Genomic DNA, 17,497 nt, shown 5'->3' with positions numbered 1-17,497 from the left:
GCCGTACTAAACATCGAAGCGTCATAATTGTTAGATGCGCACCAAACAAAGTAAGAATGCCAGACCCTATAGTAAATCCGAGCAGAAGCCGGTTTCCGGGCCCGCAACATAGTTTGAATGACCACCTCAGAAAACCCTTTAGCCCTCAAGACGGAAGCTTCAAGAGCCACGCCTTCAAAGACAGCCAGGCTAGGTCCTGGTAGACACAGGGGCCCTGAACGAGAAGGTCTGGGCATTGTTGAAGTAGAATTGGACGCTCTGACGATAGACCCTGCAGGTCTGAGAACCAGTGCCGTCTGGGTCACGCCGGAGCTATGAGAAGCAGAATCCCTCTTTCTTGCTTGAACTTCCGAATTACCCTGGGCAGGAGTGACACCGGAGGGAACACGTATGGCAGCCGAAACCTCCACGGCACCGCCAGCGCATCCACGTATGCTGCTTGAGGATCCCTTGTCCTTGCTCCGAAGACCGTAACCTTGTGATTGTGTCGAGACGTCATCAGATCTACGTCTGGAAGGCCCCACCTTTCCACTAGGAGTTGAAACACTTTTGGATGGAGGTCCCACTCGCCGGCATGTACATCCTGACGACTGAGAAAGTCCGCTTCCCGATTCAGGACTCCCTGAATGAAGATTGCCGATATGACCGGTAGATGGCGTTCCGTCCAATGTAGAATCCGTGAGACTTCCTTCATTGCCAGACGGCTTCGAGTGCCGCCTTGATGATTTATGTTAGCCACTGTGGTGGCATTGTCCGACTGCACTTGAACAGGACGGTTCTGAATTAAATGCTGGGCTAGTTTCAATGCATTGAAGACAGCCCGCAATTCGAGAATGTTGATTGAGAGGAGGGAATCCTCCTTGGTCCACCGACCCTGAAGGGAGTGTTGCTCCAGCACAGCGCCCCAACCTCTTAGACTGGCATCTGTCGTCAACAGGACCCAGTTGGATATCCAGAAGGGACGGCCCCTGCACAATTGTTGGTCCTGGAGCCACCAGAGCAGCGACAGATGGACCTCCGGAGTCAATGAGATCATTTGAAACCTGATCCGGTGAGGCAGGCCGTCCCACTTGGCTAGAATCAGCCTCTGGAGGGGGCGAGAATGGAATTGAGCACCATGTTGAATGCTGATACCATGAGGCCCAGCACCTGCATCGCCGAATGTATTGACACTTGCGGACGAGAAAGGAAGCAACGAATCCTGTTCTGAAGCTTCAGGACTTTCTCCTGACACAAGAACAATCTCTGGTTGTGAGTGTCCAATAGCACTCCCAGATGCACCATGCTCTGGGAGGATTTCTTCCAGTTGATGAGTCACCCGTGGGCTTGTAGAAACCGGACCGTCATATCTAGATGACGTAGGAGAAGTTCTGGGGAATTTGCCAGGATTAACAAATCATCCAGATACGGCAGTATCCTGACCCCTTGACGGCGGAGTATCACCGTCATCACCGCTATGACTTTGGTGAATACTCACGGAGCCGTTGTTAAACCAAAAGGTAACGCCCGAAACTGGTAATGGAGGTTGCCAATAGCAAACCTCAGGTATTGCTGATGTGACGCTGCTATAGGAATATGCAGGTAAGCATCCTGTATATCCAGGGAGACCATGTAGTCCCCAGGTTCCAAGGCCAGAACTATAGAGCGAAGGGTTTCCATACGGAACTTGGAAACTTTCACAAACCTGTTCAATGCCTTGAGGTTGAGAATGGGCCGGGAGGACCCATTCGGTTTCGGGACTAGAAACAGCGGAGAATAGTACCCCCGGCCCCTCGGCGCAAGAGGCACCTGTACTACGACTCCTGTACCCAGGAGGGTCTGTACCACCGAATGTAGAGTGTTTGCCTTTGTCTGGTCCAACGGGACGTCTGTATGGCAAAATCGATGAGGGGGTCGGTTTTTGAAGGCTATGGTGTAACCTCGAGTGACGACTTCCCGTACCCAGGCATCTGAAGTGGTCTTCAACCATTCCTGGGTATACCCTAGAAGCCAGCCCCTCACCATGGGATCCGCCAGGGGGAGGCCCGCCCTTCATGCGGCAAGCTTATCGGCCTTGGAAGCTGGCTGATGGGCCGCCCAGGCTCTTTTGGGCTTACCAGGTTTGGAAGTGCGGGCCTTCTTGTTGTACGCCTGACCTTTTGCTTTACCTGAAGGACGAAAGGGGTGAAAGGAAGTACCTTTAGCCTTCGACACAGAAGGAGCGGTACTTAGCAGACAGGCAGTTTTGGCAGTAGCCAAGTCAGCCACTATCTTATTTAAGTCCTCCCCAAACAGAATAGCTCCCTTGAAAGGGAGTACCTCCAGGGTTTTTCTAGAGTCCAGATCCTCAGATCAGGATCTCAGCCACAATATCCGGCGAGCCAGGACTGACGTAGTAGAGGCCTTAGCTGCTAGGATACCGGCATCAGAAGCTGCCTCTTTAATATAGCGAGAAGCTGTGACAATATATGATAAGCATTGTCTAGCATGGTCAGCAGAGATTTCAGCTTCTAACTCCAAGGACCATGCTTCAATAGCTTCTACAGCCCATGTTACTGCAATAGTGGGCCTTTGTGCAGCACCCGTGAGGGTGTAAATCACTTTCAGACAACCCTCCACACGTTTACCTTTTAGAGACGTGATGGTAGTGACAGGTAGAGCTGAGGAAACCACCATCCTAGCCACATGTGAGTCTACTGGAGGAGGCGTTTCCCAATTCTTAAGACAGCTCTGGTGCGAGGGGATAGTGAGCCAGCATCTTCTTTAGAGGCACAAACTTCGTACCCGGGTTTTCCCAGGGTTCCTGATGTATATCCACTAGGTGGTCAGAGTGAGGTAAAACTTGTTTAACCACCTTCTGATGCTTGAACCTATCTGGTTTCTTAGGAGGGACAGATGGCTCGGGATCATCCGTAATCTGTAGAATTAATAACCTCCAAAAGATCAGGAACATCCACATGTGAACTACCCTCCCCATCAGCAGTATCTGAGTCAGATCCTGTGGGGTCAGTGTAAGTGCCGTCTTCATCAGACGAGGTGTCAGTGACAGCAGTGGATTGTGAGGAGACAAGAGCTCGCTTAGAGGACCCCTTGGGCTTAGGCGAGCGATGGTCAGAATTTTTAGTAGTCAGGGACTGGTTCAACTTCTTCAATTGAGCAGATAAATCGTCCGCCCACGGCGGGTTAGCTGCAGGGACCACATACGGTTGTACCGGCATAGGGGGTCCCATAGGGGGTGTTAGTTTATTAACTAGCGTATGTAGAAGCGTGGAAAAAGCGGCCCACGGTGGGTCATTATGTACCTCCGTTGCCACAGTCCCACTGGGGGGCAAGGAGACCCCAGAACCAGAGCCCACAGCTGCTATATTTTCCTCATAGGGATCTGTGGCTTCAGCAACGCCGGTACCCACTCACCACCTCCTGAAGTGCGGCCACGCGATCCCGGAGAGCGCCCGTCGTGTGTGCCTGACTGTGAAGAAAACCGGAGCCTCCTGCTGTAGTTACCCGGCAACCAGGGCTCGGGAGTGTACAGTGCCGCTGAGGAGAGCTGGAGCTGCAGCAGTGAATGTCTCCTGACATTTACCACCGCTGCTGCCCTTGTAGTCTTCCCTTTTTTCTTCAAAAAAAAGCTCTTCTTAGGGCTGCCTGGAGCAGCCCCTCTGCTAAGTGCCTGCTTACTGCAGCACCAACTACAAAACTGAACTCCTGTGCAGGGAGGCGGGGTTATAGAGGAGGCAGCGCTGTGCATTCTGGGAACAGTCAAAGCTTTGAGCCTGTTGATGCCTCGGATCAAGATCCTATTCTACACCCCAATGTCTATCCTTGTGGAGCCCAGTGTACCCCGCAGCAGAAAGACATGGTTTGATGAGTTGGGTGTGGAAGAACTTGACTGGCCTGCACAGAGCCCTGACCTTAACCCCATCGAGCACCTTTAGGATGAATTGGTACAGAGATTGCGAGCTAAGCCTACTCTTCCAACATCAGTGCCAGACCTCATAAATGCTCTACAGAATGAATGGGGACAAATTCCCACAGAAACACTCCAAAGTCTTGTGGAAAGCCTTCCAAGAAGAGTGGAACTTGTTATAGCTGCAAAAGAGGGGGCCAACTCGATATTAAAGTACTGTATATGTATTTGACTACAATGTCATTACAGTCCCTGTTGGTGCAATGGTCAGGTGTCCAAATACTTTTGTCCATGTAGTTTATATGATCATACATGTTCATTTCAATATATTATATTATTTTAAAACATATTGCTAACAATAATATCACAAAATATATTAAGTTACATTAACTATTTACATGTTTATACTAGGATTAGAAAAAAAAAGTCACCACAATAATATTAAGAAATGTATTAAACTTTCGACTTCTGTTGGGTCTGATTACTAGTCTCACAGTTAGTAAGCCTATAGTCCATTGTGTCAGGCTGAGCACTAGAGATCAGAGAAGCATGTGTTCTGCTCTTCCAATCAGGGCTCACCACATGCTCCTTGGATCCTAAAATGCCATGTGATAAAATGTAGCCATTGTACCTTAACCATTCAATGGCCATAAATCCTTAGTTAGTATGCAAGCGCAGTAGACCCACTAAGTTTGCATATGCACAATGGAGCTCTGCTGTTGACACTATTTCCTGGATGCCCACAGCGGATGGACGCCCGCTACCATCCGATAAGCTATCAGAAAGAAGAATGAAATGGTGATAGCATCACAATTACTGGCATAAAATTTCCATTTGATCAAAAATATCAGTGGTTGCCAACCATTGGTTTCCAATGGCTATCCCAACCCTAGTGCATAGACACACATGTTTGTGAATAGAAAGAGTGCCGCAGAAAGGCCCACCACCTTGCACTGCCAGTATAGCCACCAGCCCAGTGGTATGAACTCAGATACCCCCCACCCCAACTACTCTCTGAGTCAAGACCCTATAAGGCAGTTTCAATTAGAAAATAAATAGATAAAGCCACTTTAATGTCTGGCAGCAGGTGGGTGGTGGTCCCACTATCATCAAAACAGTCAAACACTAACTAATAGCTCTTACGTGTCAGCGAAGTTCAGAGCTAGTTTACTCTTGGTTGTCTCCTCATACCGCTTGACCATCAGGCTAATCAGTTCTGTCTTAAACACTGACTCCAGTAGGGTATCATGATCAGCTTCATGTAGGATGAAGAAGTCATCCTGGCGGGTGCTGGTTGTAGACAAAAATGTAATTTGGTCAAAGAGTAGTGGTTAGTTAACAATCTACCTAAATATGCCTGTCACTGCCTTGTTTAATGTAAGAATGGTTGCTACATGAATAGTTCTATTTTTATAAATTAACAAATAATTTTTAATAACCATTATACACTGTTGTATATCCAATGGAGACATGCTATCATACAGTTCCAGTCATGGCATATCCTGTCTCATTAGAATACTTTTAATGAGTATCAAATTCATAGAAGTACAAAAATAGTATTTTAAGGCTAAAGGCCAATGCTAGTATTAGTCACATGCTAAGTAAACAAACCTATGCCCCTGCATACCTTAGAGACACAGTTTTAACACTCTGGATTTCCAATTTCTTCTTCAGAACCTCCTTGATCTGACCTTTCTCAGGCCCCTTCTTTATCTTCTCACGTCCAATTAAGTAAAGGTATTTGGGAGTAAGAATAAGATCCCTCTTTATTGACTGGAAGTAGAGAAAATATCTTTTAGATTTGAGCAATGTGAGACTGCTGTACAATCAGCCTGTTCAGATGAGATCTAACTGAATCTGCTCAATATCTTTTTGTAATTTTAAATGTAGCACAAAAAAAATATATTTCTCAAACACTTAACTTCTTACAATGGGGGTCATTCCGAGTTGATCGTAGCTGTGCAAAATTTTGCACAGCTACGATCACCTTTCCTGACATGCGGCGGGACGTCCAGCACAGGGCTAGTCCGCCCCGCATGTCAATCCGGCCCCCCTCGCAGAAGTGCAAAGGCATCGCACAGCGGCGATGCCTTTGCACTTCAGGAGTAACTCCCGGCCAGCGCAGCTTTAACGAGCTGGCCGAGAGCTACTCCTCGCTCCCTGGCCCGCAGCGGCTGCGTATGACGTCACGCAGCCGCTGCAGCCCGCCCCCCATTCGGTCCGGCCACGCCTGCATTGGCCGGAGCGTGCCTACAAAACGGCAGCCAAACGCCGCCGTTTCGCCCCCTACCGCCCATCAATCGCCTTTCCCTGTCAATCAGGCAGAGGCGATCGCTGTCCTGCTACAGCCATCGGCCGTCCCGTATGAGCAGGCGCACAAAGCCGCAGGCGCATGCGCAGCAGGGACCGTTCGCTCTGCTGCGTGAAACCGCAGTGAGTGAACGGGTCAGAAATGACCTCCATTAGCTCTGGCAATGCCACTGTTTTGAGGCATGGACGTGTGTCGCACCAATGTGGCCGGGAGTTGTGAGTTTTGTCATTAGAGTTGGGGTTAATGGGTACACTACTCTTATTTTTCATGTAGGGGACAATGTGTTTTTATTTTTTCTGTGGGGAGCCAATTTGTTTTATTTATCTTGTGGGGAGCAATGTGTTTATCTTTTCTGTGGGGTCCAATGAGTTTTATTTTTTCTATGGGGGCCAATGTGTTTTATTCTTTCCTATGGAGACCTTTGTTTTATTTATTTTTTCCTGTGGGGGCTAATGTGTTTTTCTTATTAAGTCCAATGTGTCTGTTTTATTTTTGTGGGAGCCAATGTGTTTTATTTTCACTGTGGGAGCCAAAGTGTTTTATTTTTTCCCTGTGGCGGCCAATTAGTTTTATTTTTTTCCCGTGGTGGCTAATGTGTTTTTATAAGAGGAATGACTTTAGTGGTTTTGAATTTCACTAGCCCTCCATGATGGACCCCCCCCACCATGACACACACATGCTCTGGGCACCATGGCTACATGCTACACCTCTGAGTGCACTGTTGTGCTTAATTGTGACGATTTGTCAGGATGAAAGTTGATTCATCCAGCATTTTGGTAAATTTGGTGCAGTTAGCAAAAATATATGCAATTCAGATCATGCTCTGATTATTTTATTCAGCATGTCTGTCTTCTTTAGCAATATATCTGGTGCTTATTATGATGCAGCAGTGACAGTTTTGTACATTGGTGGTCATTCCGAATTGTTCGCTCGCTAGCTGCTTTTAGCAGCATTGCAAATGCTAGGCCGCCACCGTCTGGGAGTGTATCTTAGCTTAGCAGAGTAGCGAACGAAAGATTAGCAGAATAAATATTTTCTTGCAGTTTCTGAGTAGCTCCAGACCTATTCCTAGATTGCGATCAGCTCAGTCCGTTTAGTTCCTGGTTTGACGTCATAAACACGCCCTGCCTTCGGCCAGCCACTCCCCCGTTTCTTCAGACACTCCTGCGTTTTTCCCTGGGACGCTGCAGGGGATAGGATGTGAACAAGTTTACGGGTGAAACGCGTTATCCAATCCAATCCACAGCTGAATCGGAGCTGATGCCGCTGCTAGTGGGAGGCTTGTGAGCCCACACGCCCACGATACGGGTTCTTTCTATCTATTTATTCCTGACATAGGCACCAATCTATTCAGCCCGCTCTCATTCCTGCATTGCGCTGCGGCTCCCTGCAATGTCCCCTGACACCAGGTAGCCGTAAGCGCTCTAACCGGAACAGTAGAAGGACACTTTCCTTCCTTCCCAATCAGTGGATTACCCGGCCACTCTCTCATCTTCCATCCGCAGATTACCATAGGCGCAGGTAAATCAAGATGGAATGACAGCAGAAGTTGCAGGACTAATTCACTGGTTTCCTCTTTCTCTCGTGTCAAGTCAATTCTAAATTATGGTGAACCTTCAACACATATACATATGTTATTGTGAATATACAGGTTGACTATATATAGTATGGCTTAAATAGTTTATACGGTTACATTTATTTATTCAATGTGTGTTTCTCTGTGATTACGTGCATTTGAGGAAGCGCAATTATTACACTGTGTCTATCCGGTATGTGGAAGCTTGCCTCCCGTAAATGTTATTAATGACTTACACAGGTTCTCTCATCTAGTATGGATTAGGTAGTTCAATTGCCTTATCCACATGCCTAACTGTGATTATGAATGTCTAGATTACACATGACTCAGATGAGGAGGCTAAATTGTTACACTGTGGTTTTCTGGTATGAGAAGCTTGCATCCTGTAGATGTGATTGAATATTTATACCGGCTTTTGCAACAACAAAGGCACATTGTATCCTTCTATATAGAGCACAGTGTATTTTGTTCTTTCCCTAGCCTGTTGTTGTAACACAATACTTTGCAGTTGATGTGTGGCCTCAGTATAAGCTCGCAACATTGTACTGAGTACACAGATCAAGTTGCAACATTTCTATCAGCTAAATTGTGGACATCTGGGTTAATCTGCTGACAGCTATATTAACAATAATATCAATTAATTAATTTGTTACAATGTTTAATGTCAGTAGTAATACCATAATGTGTCCTTTCTCCTAGTTTGCGGTTGCAACCCAATACAGGACTCTTCATGTGTAAAATAGTTAAAACACACTTATACAACCTTGACTTTGAATAAATTGGCTTATTACAGCTTACCCTATGATTTAAAAATCTTCATACGCTATAGAGATTGGGCTGCTCACTACCGGTTTTTGCACAATATAGATTGATGGCCGGGTTAAGAGCTATTAATTAATAGGGAAGGAGGAAACCATAATAATCAGTGCTATGTTTATCTTTGATACTCTAAGATATTGGTATCAATGGTAATTTTTGTCCAGTACTAATCAGTGCCTTTTTTAGGATTTTTAGATTGAACAATATACTTTATTACCAGTATAGGTCTTAATGATAATAGGCGTGTGGATATCAGTATTTTTGGGCTCTCATAGCCTATAAAATACCCACCTTGGGAATAACTTTATACCCAACTAAATTGCAGGGCATGATTTCACTGCTGCATTTTCTGTTTTTAATGTTTATGGTATTTATCCAAATAATTACACACAATCCCAGATATTTTTAATGTAATAATAAAAGTTATATTTTATTGATAACAGTATTTTCCTGTACAGGTATAATACAATTAAGGGGTATATGCAATTAGCGGCGAATCGCAGCAAATTATCGGCCGTTTTTCAATTCGACACAATTCGACAGTCTAATTTCGGCAAGTGGGTGCCGAAATTGACCATATGCAATAAAAAACGGATTCGACAGTCCCGCTGCCGAAAAACGGCCGATTTGACGGATTTGTTCAGTTTTTTTAAAAACGTGTAAAAACGGGAAAAAACTGGCTTGGGGTCCCCCCTCCAAAGCATAACCAGCCTCGGGCTCTTCAAGCTGGTCCTGGTTCTAAAAATCCGGGGGAAAAATGGACAGGGGATCCCCCGTATTTTTAAAACCAGCACCGGGCTCTGCGCCTGATGCTGGTGCAAAAAAAAATACGGGGGACAAAAAGAGTAGGGGTCCCCCGTATTTTTTACACCAGCATCGGGCTTTACTAGCTGGACAGATAATGCCACAGCCGGGGGTCACTTTTATACAGCGCCCTGCGGCCGTGGCATTAAATATCCAACTAGTCACCCCTGGCCGGGGTACCCTGGGGGAGTGGGGACCCCTTCAATCAAGGGGTCCCCCCCAGCCACCCAAGGGCCAGGGGTGAAGCCCGAGGCTGTCCCCCCCATCCAAGGGCTGCGGATGGTAGGCTGATAGCCTTGAGAAAATGTAAAGAATATTGTTTTTTTCCGGTAGTACTACAAGTCCCAGCAAGCCTCCCCGCAAGCTGGTACTTGGAGAACCACAAGTACCAGCATGCGGGAGAAAAACAGGCCCACTGGTACCTGTAGTACTACTGGAAAAAAAATACCCAAATAAAAACAGGAGACACACACCTTGAGAGTAAAACTTTATTACACACCTGCCGACACACACATACTTACCTATGTTGACCCGCCGACTGCCACGTCTCCTGATCCGACGATCCGGGGTACCTGTGAATCAAATTATACTCACCTCAATCCAGTGTCCAGATATAAATTCACGTACTTGGCAAAAAAACAAACCGCATTTACCCGGACCACGCACTGAAAGGGGTCCCATGTTTACACCTGCTGTCACCGAGGTCCCTTCAGCCAATCAGGAAGCGCTACTTCGTTGCACTCACCTGATTGGCTGTATGCGCGTGTGACCTCAGACAGCGCATCGCAAAGCCTCTCCATTATACTCAATGGTGGGAACTTTGTGTCAGCGGTGAGGCCACCCGCGGTCAGCGGCTGACCGCGGGTAACCCCACCGCTACCCGCAAAGTTCCCACCATTGAAAGTAATGGAGAGGCTTTGCGATGCGCTGTCTGAGGTCACAGGGTACCCCGGCCAGGGTTGACTAGTTGGATATTTAATGCCACGGCCGCAGGGCGCTGTATAAAAGTGACCCCCGGCTGTGGCATTATCTGTCCAGCTAGTGGAGCCCGATGCTGGTGTAAAAAATACGGGGGACCCCTACTCTTTTTGTCCCCCGTATTTTTTGTACCAGCACCAGGCGCAGAGCCCGGTGCTGGTTTTAAAAATACGGGGGATCCCCTGTCCATTTTCCCCCCGGATTTTTAGAACCAGGACCGGCTCGAAGAGCCCGAGGCTGGTTATGCTTTGGAGGGGGGACCCCACGCCATTTTTTTCCGGGATTTTACCATTCCATCTAAAAAAAATTTTTTTTTTAAATATATAAATAATACTTGTGCCTCCCAAAAAGACAAACCAAGTACCTAATTCCTTCTAATATAAATAGATATGCTATTACCAATAAAAAAAACACCAAAAAAAAATATAATTTTTTTTTTATTAGTTTCACCCACCAAAGTTTGGCGGATTGAAAATTACGAATTTACTGTCTAAAAGCACTGTTGTCGAATTTCCAAACTTCAATTGAATATACTTTTGTCGAATTGGCGCATTTGTACCATTGCAGAAAAGTCGAATTTGACAAAAGTCGAATTTCAAAAAGTCGAATTTGGAAAGTCCGTTTTTTTGACGGAAAGTACTGTATTGCATTGTCAATTTTTTTTTTTGGGGCGAAAAAGTCCAGTTTTTCGACAATTTCGGGAATTCGACCGCAATTGCATATACCCCTAAGAGTGCCCCCAAACAAGAGTCTTCTTTTCTTTCCATAACAATTTTTCCCTGACAAGCCTGCGTTTTTTAGCACACTCCCTGAAAACGCTCAGTTACCACCCAGAAACGTCCCTTTCTTGTCAATCATTCACCGATCAGCAGTGTGACTGAAATGCGCCGCACGAACACCAGCAAATCTGCTAAGTTTTGTGTTAAATAACTTAGTGCATGCGCTCTGCGTACCATGCGCATTTAGCAACAAATCACAGCATAGCAAAAATCGGCAACGAGCGAACAACTCGGAATGACCACCATTGTTGGCATGTGTTTTTAGAACAAACGTGCCATGTATGGAACCACAAATCTAAGATATGCACAAATCTAAATAAAGATGCATTTTGGTGCATCACAATAGTGGACTAATGTCATATCAGGCCCTTAGTATACAAAACCTAGTACCATAAATTTGATGATATGTACAATGTCCTTACCTTAAACCGTCTGTCAAATTTGTTGACAGAGTCAGCAAAGTCTATCCTTTCCCGCTTAGCCATGAACTGTCGGAGCTCTGGCTTATCCTCCATGCCCAAATAGTCCCCCACAAAATTGCGATTAATGCTATTTCTGCGACGTTCCTTGTATCCATACAAAATGTTGGAAGCTGAATAGCACAAGAAAAGACAAACATAAATTTTGTCAAAAAAGGCTGTCCTTGCTGTTAATCCTACTGCATTTGCCTCTCATCATGTACTGATTTAATCATTCAGGTAATTATTCACTTCAGAAATTAATCAGCACATTGTTCTACTGTGATTCTCAATAACAACCCACATTTGCAACATCTTGTTGAAAACTGTAATCAGTCGATACATTTCTCTTATGTCCTAGAGGATACTCCATTTAGTACAAAGGGGTATAGACGGGTCCACTAGGAGCCATGGGCACTTTAAGAAGTTGATGGTGTGGGCTGGCTCCTCCCTCTATGCCCCTACTACCAGACTCAGTTTAGAAAATGTGCCCGGAGGAGCCGGTCACGCTTATGGAAGCTCCTGAAGAATTTTCTGCATTTATTTTTCTGTTTGTTATTTTCAGGCAGGACTGCATGGCACCAGCCTGCCTGCTTCGTGGGACTTTAAGGGGGGAATGGCTCAATCTCTTGAAGGGTTAATGGTCCCATTCCCCGCTGGCATGACACTAGCTCCTGAGGGAACTATTCGCAAGCCCCACCACAGTGAGCATGCATTCCCGCAGCACGCCGCCACCCCTAACAGAGCCAGTAGAGTGAGGAGTGGTGAGTACTAAGAAGGCGTCCCGGTTAACAGGTTGCCGGCCATTATGGCGGCATGAGGGTACGGAGACGCGCGGCTTCTAACCGGGGTGGACTGCGTCTCCAGACTCAGTACACAACACAGGTTCACAGCTTCTGAGGGGGCGAACTGAGTCTCAGTACACTGTACACAGTACCCACACTGGCAAACACAGACTTAAAAAGGTTAGGACTCCATTTTAAGCACTAAATGACCTCAGCCAGTATAAAAAAAGCGGGAAGACCGCACGCCTTTGAGGTGGCGGGACTTCACTATGAGCAGATACAGCAGCTCACCAGCGCCATTTTCCCTCTGCAGTGAACACAGATGCTGACTGACAGGTACACACAGCTCCTCCAGAGTGACTCCAGATTACCTCAGCGATACCAGCGGGTCATAGCAGGGGGGGAGCGATTATTAGTGTACTAAGTCCCCAATCTGGGTACTTAGTCTGCGACCCGGCTAAGCTTGGCATTAGCGATATGGGCACAGTGTGCTGGCTCCATACTATGTCTGTGTCTCCCTGGAAGGGCTCTTTGTGGGTTAATTGTGCTCTTAACCTTTTCCTCTGTGTGTGTGTGTGTGTGTGTGTGTGTGTGTGTGTGTGCTGTCACATTTACAATATGTCAGGCAAAGAGTGTGTTTCATATATACGGCAGAGTGTTCCTCTTCCCCAGGGGGCTCAATACTGTGTACTCAGTGTAGTGCACCTTCCTAGGCTAGTGGGGCTGAACCAGCATGGCTGGATTCTATTAAATGAATGATTTCCCATATTTCTATTAAATTGTCCCGCAATGAGAAATAGACGCAATTCTTAAGACAGTCTGTGGATGAGTTTATGAACAGAGACTCAGTCCCCAGGCCAGCGTCTCAGTCCCCTGCCATTTGTCCGCAAAACGTACTCTGTCCAATATCTTGCAGTCTGACTTGGATGATCAAGGGTCAGACATGGAGGAGGGGGAGGTGGACTCAGAGGGGGGGGGGGAATGCTGCTCTGTCACAGGGAATAGAGGCTCTTATAGAAGCTATCAGAGGCGTTCTGCAAATTCCTGATAAGGTGACAGAGGAGTGTGAGGAATCTTATTTTAATGTAAAAAAGTAGTCCTCAGTCACGTTTCCTGTATCAAAGGAACTGAATACCCTGTTTGGAGAACCATGGGTTAATCCTGATATGAAATTTCAGATCCCTAAAAGGTTACTCTCATTCTTTCCTTTTCCTCCTGAGGATAGGAAAAAATGGAAAAATCCACCGATAGCGGATGCATCAGTATCCAGGCTGTCACGGAAAATAGTTTTTCCTGTCCCTCATGCAGCCTCCCTAAAAGACACGGCTGATCGTAAAATTGAGACCACACTCAAATCCTTGTAACGGCGGCTGGGGTGGCCCAGAGACTCACTATAGCATGTGCGTGGATTACTAAAGCCATTGCTATATGGTCAGGTAACCTAATGGAGGGGTTGGATTCCTTATCTAGAGGGGAGATTGTTTTACTCCTGCAATATTTACAGGACTCTGCAAACTTTATGGTGGAAGCCATAAAAGAAGTAGGTTTGCTTGATGCACGCACCACTGCTATGGCAGTGTCAGCACGCAGGGGCTTATGGCTACGCCAGTGGACTGCGGACACGGACTCCAGGAAAGGCGTATAAGGCCTACCCTTCACAGGAGAGGCCTTATTTGGAGATGAACTAGACAAATGGATCTCCAAAGCTACTGCGGGTAAGTCCACATATCTTCCTTCTGCAGCTCCCTCAGCCAGGAAGGCTTACTCAGGACCTAATCTACAGTCCTTTCGGACTGCCAAGTTTAAGGGCAAAACCAGAGGTCCTTCTACAGCCACCAGGGGTGCAAAAGGTAAACCACGCAAACCGGCAGCTGCTGGTTCTCAGGAATAGAGTTCTACTTCTGCTTCCTCAAAACCTTCAGCATTACGGTGGACCGCGATGCCTTGAAGACTGGCAGGAGGGAGCTGTTACAAGCTGTTGCCACAGCTTGTTTCTGTTTCTTGTCTTTGTCTGTTTGTTCCAGTGTCAGGTTTTTTAGTGTATCCCTTGTTTTGGAAAACCTGAATTTTGGGGTCCATTGACCCCTCCTCAAGGGGGGGTACTGTTGTGAGCCACGGCAGTGGCTCATTCCTGTTTTGCATTTTGGTTGTGTATTTTATGTTATACTTCTGTTTCTGTTCCCCGTGGGTGTCATGGGGTGTCCGGAGCCCACCCTTAAGGAGAGGGTACTGTTATGAACCACAGGTAGTGGTTCATTCCTGTTTTCCGTTTATGTATTTTATGTTATAGTTCTCTTGCAGGCCAGAATTTCCCTTTGCTCTGGTTTAGAAGACTCTTGTTTGCTGCCGGTGGTGAGTCTGTGTAATTGCAGCCTGTTTCCATGTGTTTGGCCTCACCTGTCTGTTAATTGCATCTTGTCAGTTTGGAGTCGTGCAACAGGGCAGCTGCACGACATAATTAATTAGGGCTCCCTGTTATATTCTGGCTCAGTGCATTTCACAGATGCCGGTGATAGTTCCTGTCCAGTTTCTGAGCTTCTGTCTAGCAGTTTCTGTCTAGCTGCTTACAGCTCTGATCCAGTGTCTGATCCAGTGTCTGATCCAGGGTCTGATCCAGGGTCTGACCCAGTGTCTGACCCAGTGTCTGATCCAGTGTCTGATCCAGCTTCTTGCTTTGAAGCGTTCCTGTCCTGAAGTCCAGTGGCTTTGTCTATTCCTGATCCTGATTCGGTATCCTGTTCCTTGGTGTCCACTGCTCAGTCATTGGAACTCTGCCTGTCCTCTGGTCCTGAGAGCCTGTGTCAGCTACATTGGGGGTTCCTGTCCGTTTGCCAGTATTTGTACTGGTTCTGTGAGTAGCGGCTTTGCCGCGTTCATCGGCCAAGGCCGCTGTATTCTTTAGTTTCTAGTTACTGGTGTTTTGCAGAGGGTTCTGCATATGCTGTCACCGCCGGTACACAACAGTATTGTGTCGGCGTGTGGACAGCATTTCCTTTGTTGTTGTTTATCCTGGCGGCTGTGCCACACATACTTTATTTAAGCTCTGTAGCGCCCCTAACTCTGTATTTCTGTCTTTAGTTAAAGGTTCCCCTTGTCATCACCCCGTCTCAGTTTACGCCTTGTCTCCAACTAAGACCGGGGGCATCGGAGTTGGGCAGACATAATCCGCCCTTCAAACGCGGCTGCCGTGGGCCCAAGAAACCATAATCACGCAGGCGTAGGTGGACAACGAGGGTGAGACAACGGAGTCAGGTTTCCGTAGGGGTTGCTGCTGAGCTCCGTATCTATTGCAGCTTTCCGTTCCTGTACTTGGGGTTCATCCGCCCAGTTCCAGGAGTACCAAGTACAGTGAACGTAACATTATCACCGGCCAAAAACAAAAAAGAAACAAAGCTAAATAATAGTTTTTTTCTTTTTTGGCTCAGTCCAGTCCTGTCTAGAGTCTAGTGTACAGAACCCAGTCCAGTGTGCAGAACCCAGTCCAGTCTTGTCTTGTCAAGTTCAGAATCCAGTCTAGAATCCAGTCTAGAATCCAGTCTAGTTTGAAATCCTCCTATGCCTACTATGCAAGCCCTGCAGGCGTCTCTCTCAGCCCTGAACTCTGCTTTCAGTGCTTTGAAACCTGAGCGGCTGGAAGTTTTGCAGCAATCCTTAAAGCAACTGCAAAACCTTCTGACCAAAATTTTGCTTATCTTGCCAGAAGTTGTTGAGAGTACATCTATCTCTGAAGAGACTCTTGTTCACAATATGGTGACAAGAGAATCCTCAGGTTCAGTTGGAGAGAAAAAGTTTAAAAGTTTTCTGCGGCCCAGGCTCTCAGAAGAGGAGCATCTGCATCGCAGAATCTTAAATTTATGCCTGTATTGTGGGGGTTTAGGCCACTATCTGCAGACCTGTGAGTTGCGCAAGCCAAAGTGTGGCGACAAGTCCTACCCTCTGTCTAAGTTGAGTCAGGATTTAAGACCTACTCCTGTCTCAACTGTGGCAGAGGTACTTGTCACAAAACCCACACTAAAAAGCACTCTGTCCTATAATTGGGGTCCTTGGGCTAGGGAGCCCCATTATAGATTCAGGAACCAAAGGAGAATGTTTCTCTCCTCTTTTGATTTTCCTGTTGAATCAGAGTTACAAACCCGGTAGTGGATGCCCGGGGTCCTGGAGCGGTACCCGATGCCCAGAGTCCTGGAGCGGTACCCGATGCCCAGAGTCCTGGAGTGGTACCCGATGCCCAGAGTCCTGGAGCGGTACCCGATGCCCAGAGTCCTGGAGCGGTACCCGATGCCCAGGGACATAGAGGGACATCGAATATAATAGCTCAGGTGTCAATACCAGAAGGGGTCTCAGAAGCTGTTACCCCAGGTAGGGACTTGAAAAGCGCAACCCCAGAAAAGTTGTCTAAAACCATAGTTCTAGAAGGGAACTCGAGAAGCAAAACCCGAGAAGGGATCTTTGAAGTAATTTCCCCAAGTGGGGTCTCGAGAAACAGAGCCCCAGAGAAGGGTCTAGAGGTCGCTTCCCCAGGAAAGGACTCAAGAGGCATAGCGTTAGTGGAGGTTCTGAAGGTTATAGCTTCAGCAAAAGTCCCGAAGGTCATAGTCCCGGGAGAAGTTTCGATAATTATCAACTCAGAGAGGGAGGCTGACGGCCCGGTCCCAGAGAGGGAGGCTGACGGCCCGGTCCCAGAGATGGAGGCTGACGGCCCGGTCCCAGTGAGGGAAGCTGACGGCCCGGTCCCAGAGAGGGAAGCTGACGGCCTGGTCCCAGAGAGGGAGGCTGACGGCCCGGTCCCAGAGAGGGAGGCTGACGGCCCGTTCCCAGTAAAAGAATACGAGGTGCTGACCCCAGCGGGGTTCCCGAAGGCCACTGCCCCAGCGGGGTTCCCGAAGGCCACTGCCCCAGCGGGGTTCCCAAAGGCCACTGCCCCAGCGGGGTTCCCGAAAGCCACTGCCCCAGCGGGGTTCAAGAGGGTCACTGCCCCAGGTGGGGTTCAGAAAGTCTCAGCCTCGAGGAAGGTCTATAATGACCTGGTCACAGTGAAGCACTCCAGCCAGTCAGCACAAAAATCACAGCCTATTACCATTGCTTCTGGATGTGCTTTCCT

At 47.3% G+C, this 17,497-nt stretch overlaps 1 protein-coding gene across 1 annotated transcript in view; it reads right to left on the bottom strand.

Annotated features, from left to right (window-relative positions):
* Nucleotides 1-17,497, bottom strand: part of MYO1F (myosin IF) — a 310,663-nt gene that overhangs the window by 43,684 nt on the left and 249,482 nt on the right. The window contains exons 21-23 of the mRNA XM_063916390.1: nucleotides 11,576-11,745; nucleotides 5,514-5,659; nucleotides 5,030-5,176 (exon numbers count right to left, since the gene is read on the bottom strand). Of these exons, the coding sequence (XP_063772460.1) occupies nucleotides 5,030-5,176; nucleotides 5,514-5,659; nucleotides 11,576-11,745 (463 nt within the window). The remainder of the gene's footprint in view (nucleotides 1-5,029; nucleotides 5,177-5,513; nucleotides 5,660-11,575; nucleotides 11,746-17,497) is intronic.

Source organism: Pseudophryne corroboree, chromosome 1 (assembly GCF_028390025.1).
Source record: "Pseudophryne corroboree isolate aPseCor3 chromosome 1, aPseCor3.hap2, whole genome shotgun sequence".
NCBI classification, from domain to species: Eukaryota; Metazoa; Chordata; class Amphibia; order Anura; family Myobatrachidae; genus Pseudophryne; species Pseudophryne corroboree.
The sequence above is the reverse complement of the archived record's forward strand: the minus strand, read 5'-3'. Positions and strand labels throughout refer to the sequence as shown.